We start from the raw sequence: 8,167 nt of genomic DNA, 5'->3' as shown, positions 1-8,167 counted from the left end.
TTTCTTGACTCTCAAGTGTCTACAGAGTTAGAGAGAGAATAGTAATTTTGAGATCATCGGAGGGTGATAATAGTATGAGCTCGATCTCTTGACTTCCAAGCATCCATGGAGTTAGGGAGAGAATATAAAAGACTCGATCCCTCGACTCCCAAGCAACTGTAGAGTCGGGAAAAATATAATAAGACTCGATCCCATCAAGGGAGAGAATATAATATGAGCTCCATCTCTCAAATCCCAAGCGTTCATGGAGTTGGGGAGAGAATAGCTCAATTCCTCGACTCCTGAATGTACGCGGAGTTGGGAAGAGAAAATAATAAGATCGATCGATCCCACTAAGGGAGAGAATATAATATGAGCTCAATCACTTGATTCCCAAGCATCTGCTAAGTCAAAGAGAGAATAGCTTAATCCCTTGACTCTCGAATATCCATGGAGTCAGGGAGAGAATGGTTTGCTCGATCTTGCTTCTACTAAGCATCGTGGAGTTGAGAAGAAAAGAGTAATACTGATCCCACTGAGGAAGATAATAACTTGATCTCTCGACTCACAAGTATTCGCGGAGTTGGGGAGAGAATATAATAGGAAACTGGGTTGCCGACTGGGGATTTAGAATATGAGATCTTGTTGGGACGAAGACTCGTAGGCTTCTAACATAACGTTCGAACAAGAATAATGCCTAAAAAAATCCATTCTCCTACTCCTTCACTATGGCTGCTACATGTTTGTCGAAATTCTCCGAGGTCATGGTGATGGCCGGAAGTTTTTCGGTGTCATCCATCTCAAAGTTTTATTTCAGATGTGCGTTCCCATAGACTGTGTAAATTTTATTCCTGCTCTGAGACCTTTGAAGGGTGAGTCATCAGTGAGCGGTCCTTGAGGTTGACTAAGTCGTCGTGAGAGATGGGGCCACCGGAGATGCCTGCGGAGCTATAGAAGTTTGTTCCAGTGTGCAAGGAGAATTGAATCGTCTGGAGAGCCTGCGAAGAGTAAAAGAGTAAAGGATGGGTTAGAATGGAGATCGAGGGTGCCTCGGTTCATCCACTCTGATACTCAAGTCAGTCTCCAACAGAGGAGAACAGAGAAGAAGCACGTAAAAAATGGAGTATCTTTGATCTACGAATGTGTGCGCATACTTTGGCCCGTGAGGGCGGGCTCCTTTTATAACATGATGGAATGAGTTGTCACATCCTCAACTGTCATAAGGGATGATGCTCTTCTGATAGGATGTCATATCCTAGTAAGGAGAGTGTCCCATTGCCATGTCGAAAGCGTACATCGCCCATATCTAGTATTGTGGAAGATCTAGTGGGATCACACTATGTCAACCATATTATTCCATGTGTAATACCAATCCATGTGCTATTGAATAGTCAAATATTTGGGCCGGGAAGAGACATCGAATTGGAGGGATATAACGGGGATGAGGAGGGTGTCGGATCTGAGTCCGCATGAGTGAAAGGAGAGCTAGATTGGAGGGGTCGAGAGGGGAGTTGGGTCGGCATGGTCGAGAGGGACATTGGACATGGATCGATGGGGCCGAATGGGAGGCAGCGGTCTAGATCTAGGTCAGCAGAGTCGAACAGAGATAGACTGGATTGAGGGGAGGGGGGGGGCTGAGTGGAGCGTTGGATCTGAAATCCCTTCCCCTTAATTAATACTTCTCTTGAAATTTTTTTGAAAATATTATTAAAGAAGTTTGGAACTTACTAAAAAATTCAACAACTTTATAAAGGTTTTAAAGGGTAAAAAATTTTGAAAATGTGTTTCAAGATGATTTTTTTTTAAAAAGGAAATTTTGAAATCAATTTTGAAAGTTTTTAAGAAAAGATTGTGTAACTAAAATTAATACTTGCCAGAATGAAGGACTGGGTAAAATAAAAGTATAAATATAAATCTAGAATCCAAACACGATTAAAAATGCTCAATTTTTCTAGCATCTCACCTATTTTAGATTTTTAAATATGGTATCCTTGTGTTTTTTGAGAGATGCATAATTTATATAATGTAGAATTAATTTGATTTAGAGTTATCTTTCCGAATGGGATAAGAGAATTTCTACTATTCTCTTTCTCTCAATTGAAGAAATAATTGGAAAATAAAACAAGTAGAAAAATGAGTAATAAACCCCAGTATAGACTGGTACAATTCAATTTAACATTTTGTTCATTCGGATTTGATTCTTTCATAGCTCTATAATTTGAATTAGGTTTATCGTTGGATGAATTGCATTGTCAAAATCGAAAAGAACAAATTTTTTAAAACCACGTGATTTATCTTTCCTCTCACATACATCTCGATCCAACAGGATTTCTTAAAAGGATCATAAAATTTATATCCCCTAGACTTCTCAATTTTATCACTCCTACTATCCTCAATAAATTTAGTGTTTCCCATTTCAAAGAAGGATCTCTTAGAGGAATCATAAAATTTATCTCCTGGACTTCTTAGAGTAACCTATAAAATTGCAAATGTCTAATGCTAGGCTCAGCTGGACAACCCCAGATGAGCAAATACCTAATGCTAGGTTTTCTATTTGTCCATATCTCAAATGGGATTTTAATTACTGTCTTATTAGACACTCTATTTAGTATGTAAATTGCATTTTTTAGTATCTCACCCCACAAAGACTTTGGTAGAGAAGTGAAAGTCATCATACTTCTTACCATGTCTTTTAGGGTATGATTGTGACGTTCAGGTACACGATTCTGACTAGGAGTACTAGGCATCATATACTAAAATACAATCCCACACTCAGCAAGGTAATTCGTAAAAGGTCTTCGATATTGTTCACCTGATCCATTATATCGACCATAATATTCACCTCCATGGTCGGATCAGATGACTTTAATTTTCTTACCTAGTTGAAGTTCAATTTCGGCTTTGAAAATTTTGAACATGTACAAAAATTGTGACTTCTTATGAATAAGGTGTATATATCGGTAAGCCGGCTAGAGGGGGGGAGGGGGTGAATAGCCCTTCAAGAAAGTAAAAAAATCTCTTGCTTTTACTTAGCAAAGATGCACAATTAGATTAAAAAATAACAACTTTAAAAAGAATAAGTAAGAAGGCAAAGTTTACTTGGTTGCAACATACGTGGTTGTTAGTCCAAGGTAGATAAAAGGGCACTAAAAGTTTTCTTCGTTGAAGCGAAGAAGCCTCTTATACTATTTCAAAGCTTAGAAAAAAGATTAGGAATTGAATGCAGAAGTTGTTGTTCAAGTTGTGAATAATTCCTAGCTCCGGGGAACTTTTTATAGTCTTTTGGGATCAGTTACCATTGGTGAGAGGTGCCTCCAAGAGGGTCCATGGCGCCTCAAGTGGATAAACATTTATCCCAATGCCCATGGCTGTTTTACCGTTGCTGGAGGCGCGAGGGTGCCTCCAAGTCTCTGAGGCATCTTCCTTGGAGGTGCTTCCAAGTTGCCTTGAGGCGTCTCCAACCCTTAGGGAGGCACCTTCAAGAGGGTTGGAAGGCCCTCTCTTTGCTTTCTCTTCACATGGGTGATGCTCTGACCATCCAGAGTTGAGCTCACCCGAACTCAACTCCGACATTTTTCTCGAGCAAGTTTCCTCTCCGACTTCTCGTCCTTCAAACATCGTGTACATCATTCTCATCCATCAATGTATTCTTCCGCGACACCTCGTCTCTCGGATGCATTGAGCCCATCGACTCCCTTCCCGTGTCATTATTCTAGTCTGCTACGTCTTCCGCTCAACTTCTTGTGTTCTTAAATTTTTGTACACTTAGACACAAGGGTTAAATACAATAAGACCTAACTTGACATGATTGATCACACCAAAATCAATCTGGGGTACTTACAATCTCTCCTTTTTTTTTTTAATATGCATCAACCTAAGTTAATTTAGGATTAAACAACCAAGTAATAATTAATTTTGGCAATTAAAATTGCAACTAAATAGATATATCATTTATTTGTAAATATTACAAGTGAACAAATTATATAATTAACTCCTCTTAACTTATCACTTCTCCACCATCACATCAAAAGAAAAACCAAGGCTACTTAGTGAAAACATTTAAAAAAAAAATATTCTAAAGGTGAAGGAGTTAGTAAACAATTTAGAATATTTTTCAGAGATTTAAAACCTTGATTTAATAAAAAAAAATTGGAAATTATTTTTAAGTTTTGAAAAATACTAAAATTTTTTGTCAAGCTAAAATAGAAATAGACAGATCTGTGACAAAAATATATTAATTTTATCCAGAATAATATTGTTGAGTAGAAATATTAATTTAAAATTTAAATACTTAAAAATAGAATCTAATTTCGAAAAGTCATGATAATTTTTTTTTTGACCATATACAATTTAATGCTTATAAAAAAAAAAAAATTTAAAAAAATAAATTCTCAATAATTTTTAATGATAAAATAATTGTTTTAGAAAAAATATCATAATAATTCAGATAATGATCACAAAAAAATATTGAAAAATTTTGACAGTGAGTTTTACCACAAGATTTTTTTTAAAAAAAAATGAATCTGCGAAATATTTTTAATTTTAAAAATCTAATTTTTGTTGAAAAATTCATAAAAAAAATATTATAATTGTCAAACAAAATTTAAAAAAAAAATTGTTAGCCGATAATATTTCTATTTATCACAGAAAAAAATTGATAAGAAAATGTGAACAGAAAGTTGATAAAATAAATTTTACTAAATGGACATAAATCAAGCAAATTAATTTTCTAGCATGCATATGAAATTAATTAAATTAAACATGATTTAGGCACATAGAATAAGTTTCTACCTACTGAATTAATAAGATAAATTTTTGGAATAAAATTTTGAGTCATTTTTCTAATTTGGTTCTTGTGAAATTTAAGGTACCAATTTAACTCTATGTAATTATTTTTAAATTTTGAAGTTGAAAAATTTGAGCATGGATCATTTTTTTTTTTCAATAATTCTATTTGCTTTCTTAGTTTATCATTTTCAATTTTCAGTCTATTTCTAGAAAACATTTTAATAAAATTGTATGATTGTTCAAGAGATGGGGAGCTTATCTCACTTACCTTGTGATTTGACTTTCCTTTATTGCTGCTTCCGTCCGTTGATGTTCTCCCTTCATCGATGTTCATTTCTTAGATACTTTCTTCATACCTTTGATGATTTGTCATTAGTGCCAGTCTGGAATAGGCATCGATCTCAGACTCAGAAGACGACGATTTATCTCACATAGCTTTCAAGTTTCTCTATTTCGTTCTAATTGGTCCTTTTTCTTTTTTCTTTCTCCTTCTTTGGGACATTCACGGTGGTTAGAACCCATTGTAAGCTCCTTTGTTGCTACGTCTGCGCCACATCAAAAGTTAAAAACCTCATACCTCTTTCCACTATCAAAAAACCTCTCAACAACTTCCTCATGGGTCCCACACTTTTCATTATATATAATTCTCATTTCTCCTTCATATTTTACATTATACACCATTAATTTTTTTATAAAATTTAAATTTATAAATTGCTAACATGAAACAACATTAATAATTAAAAAAATACATAAATATTATAGTGCATCAAATAAAAAGACATAAATTATAATAATATATAAAAATAAACGTAAACTCATCTACACCAAGCCATGTCTCTATTTAATTTTTTCCACCATTTTTTCATGTAAATAAAGTTGTCCTGGTGTCATCTCACTGATATCCTTCATAAGAATTTCATAATCCTTATGAAAGATCTCGGCTTCCCGCAAAACTATTTTTTGGATTTGATATTCTTTAATATCTTGCCATTCTTTGTCGATGCTATGTTCCATTGTGTCGCCCTCTCTGGCTTTAGATTTTCTCTTTCTCTTCGCTGCCTTTTACCCTATAAGACGAATGCGGACTTCAGAGTCGTCTATATCAACACTTGTATCTAGATTTGATGTTGAAGTGTTTCCCCCTGATTCGGATGTCCTTGCCTTCTTGTTAGAGTAATGAGCAACTGATTGTGGAGTATATTTCTCATATTCTTTGAGAACCCTCCACACATGCATATACTTAAAATCCTTGCCTTTGTTGTTGGCTTTCCACATATTCAATGCATTCTCCAACACATTCTCGTCACTCCAATCGCTTTGCCGATGAGTATAAAAATTATTATAAGTTGCAGAAAATTCATTTACCATCGGTGCAAACCTATAATAATGTGATTTCAGCCGCTGATAACTTTTCGTCATAGATCTAGTGGGGCGATGTTTGTTGTAGTAATCAGCTATACGTTTCCAAAAAGCTTGATCTTTCTGGTCATTACCAATGATTGCATCAGTGCTTATAGTTGCCCATGACTTCGCACGGACCACATCTTCATCGAGAGACCAAAATCTTTGTTTCGATTCATTTTCCTCCAGCTCAACTTCACGCTCCTCTTGTGATGAGTGTGGTGGCAACTGAATTGCAGGAACAGATGATGGTGTTAGAGATTCTTTGTCATTGATAGATGGATCAATAGTTGCCCTTCGCGATTCATTCGAATGTATGACAGGTGGTTGAGTAGGAGAAAATACGTAAGGATAAGGCATTCCAAGTTGGCTACCCATTGCTGACCAATCTTGGGATGGATACATACCAAATGGAGCTGGGGCGACGTTACTTGGATTCCACGTCTGCAAAAAATTTTGAGAATTGGGAATTTGGAAAATTTGGAGAATATTGTGGAATATATGAATATTTTGAACATTTGGATGATATTGTGGGTAAGAGAAAATATGAGGATATTGGATATTTGGAGGAGTGCGAGTATTTTGAGAAGATGTATTTCCTTCCGTATTTAAAGAATTCAAAAGATTCGTAAAGGAAGTATTGAGATTTTCATCCATCTCGAATACAAATAGGGAATGAAAGGAAGAAATGAGTTGAGAGCAAAGATAGCAATGGAATGAATGAAATAGATCCCATATTTATAGATTTTTATATATTAAATAATTAAATTAAAACGTTGAACAACGGCTAAAAATTAGTCGTTGTTCAACGGCATGCAACCTGTAAATTAGTCATTGCTCTCTTATCTTTTTTTTAATTATTAAAAAAATTAAAATATAAAAAAAATAAAAACCACGAAGAAGCGGCTCTGTAACCACAAAGCTGCTTCTTCGTGTAAATGAAAAACCTCCCTCCAACTATGGGAGCTTTCTCATTTATGCCACATCACCGTGGATGCTCTTAGTTTAGGATAGTCGTCTTTGATGTATTTTTCTTCTTGACAGTTATAGCATCAAATTTTTCTTTTAATTCGAAGGTGTTTCTTTGGCGGTAACTTGTTAAATTTGTTAGATTTAAAAAATTTACTAAAGTTTCTTACCATGAGGGATGCTTTGTGTTCGTCGAAAGAAGCTTTAAAGTTTTGTTCATCCATTTTTTCTATTAGGGAAATGCTCTGATTCGATTTCTTCCTTAGTGTTGCGCATCTATATTCATGAAGTTCTAAAGTAGAAAATAAACTTTCTAATAAACTTACCTCTAAATCCTTAGAGATATAATAGGAGTCGATTATGGATGTCCATTCGGGTGTTCTTGGGAAAGTGCTTAGTGCTTACCTTAGTAAATCTTGGTTTGTTACCATTTTTCCGAGATTCGTGAGTCGAGTGATCAACTCTTTCCGTTTAGTATGCAATTGGGTAACCAACTCTCCTCCTTTCAGCTAAAGGTTTATCAGTTGATTCCGGAGCAAGTCCCATTTTGCGAGTTTGGCTTCGAAATTCCCTTCGTGCAACTCTAGAAATTTTTTCCAAAGTTCTTTTGCTAATCTATAGGCACCGATTATGTTAACTTCCTACGGTGGCAGCACACTTTGGAGGTGGAATTATGCTCGTCCGTTTGCTACGGAGTCGGTTTGTTCATTCTTAGTCCACAGATATTCTTCTTTTTCTTCTCCTTGTTGATCTTTAGGAGCTATAAACTCATATTTGATTATTAACAAAATTTCAAAATTGGTTTTGGAAAATGTCTCCATTCTCTTTTTCCATATCGTGAACTCTCCCTCGAACTTTGACGGGAAGATACTTGATCCATCCCTTAGGGAGGCGCCTTCAAGAGGGTTGGAAGGCCCTCTCCTTGCTCTTTGTTCACATGGGTGATGCTCCAGTCATCTGAAGTTGAGTTCACCTGAACTCAACTCCGACCTTCTCCTTAAGCAGACTTCCTCCCCAACTTCTTCTCTCG

At 35.6% G+C, this 8,167-nt stretch overlaps 1 protein-coding gene across 1 annotated transcript; it reads right to left on the bottom strand.

Annotated features, from left to right (window-relative positions):
• Positions 1–5,829: 5,829 nt before the first annotated feature.
• LOC122014203 (glutathione S-transferase T3-like) lies at positions 5,830–6,546 on the bottom strand. The gene has a single exon (XM_042570380.1). The coding sequence runs from the start codon at positions 6,544–6,546 to the stop codon at positions 5,830–5,832; it is 717 nt and encodes a 238-aa protein (XP_042426314.1).
• Positions 6,547–8,167: the final 1,621 nt, after the last annotated feature.

The sequence above is a fragment of the Zingiber officinale genome, chromosome 8B (genome assembly GCF_018446385.1).
Source record: "Zingiber officinale cultivar Zhangliang chromosome 8B, Zo_v1.1, whole genome shotgun sequence".
In the NCBI taxonomy this organism is placed as follows: domain Eukaryota; kingdom Viridiplantae; phylum Streptophyta; class Magnoliopsida; order Zingiberales; family Zingiberaceae; genus Zingiber; species Zingiber officinale.
Note: the sequence above shows the minus strand (reverse complement) of the source record. Positions and strands in the feature narration are given on the sequence as shown.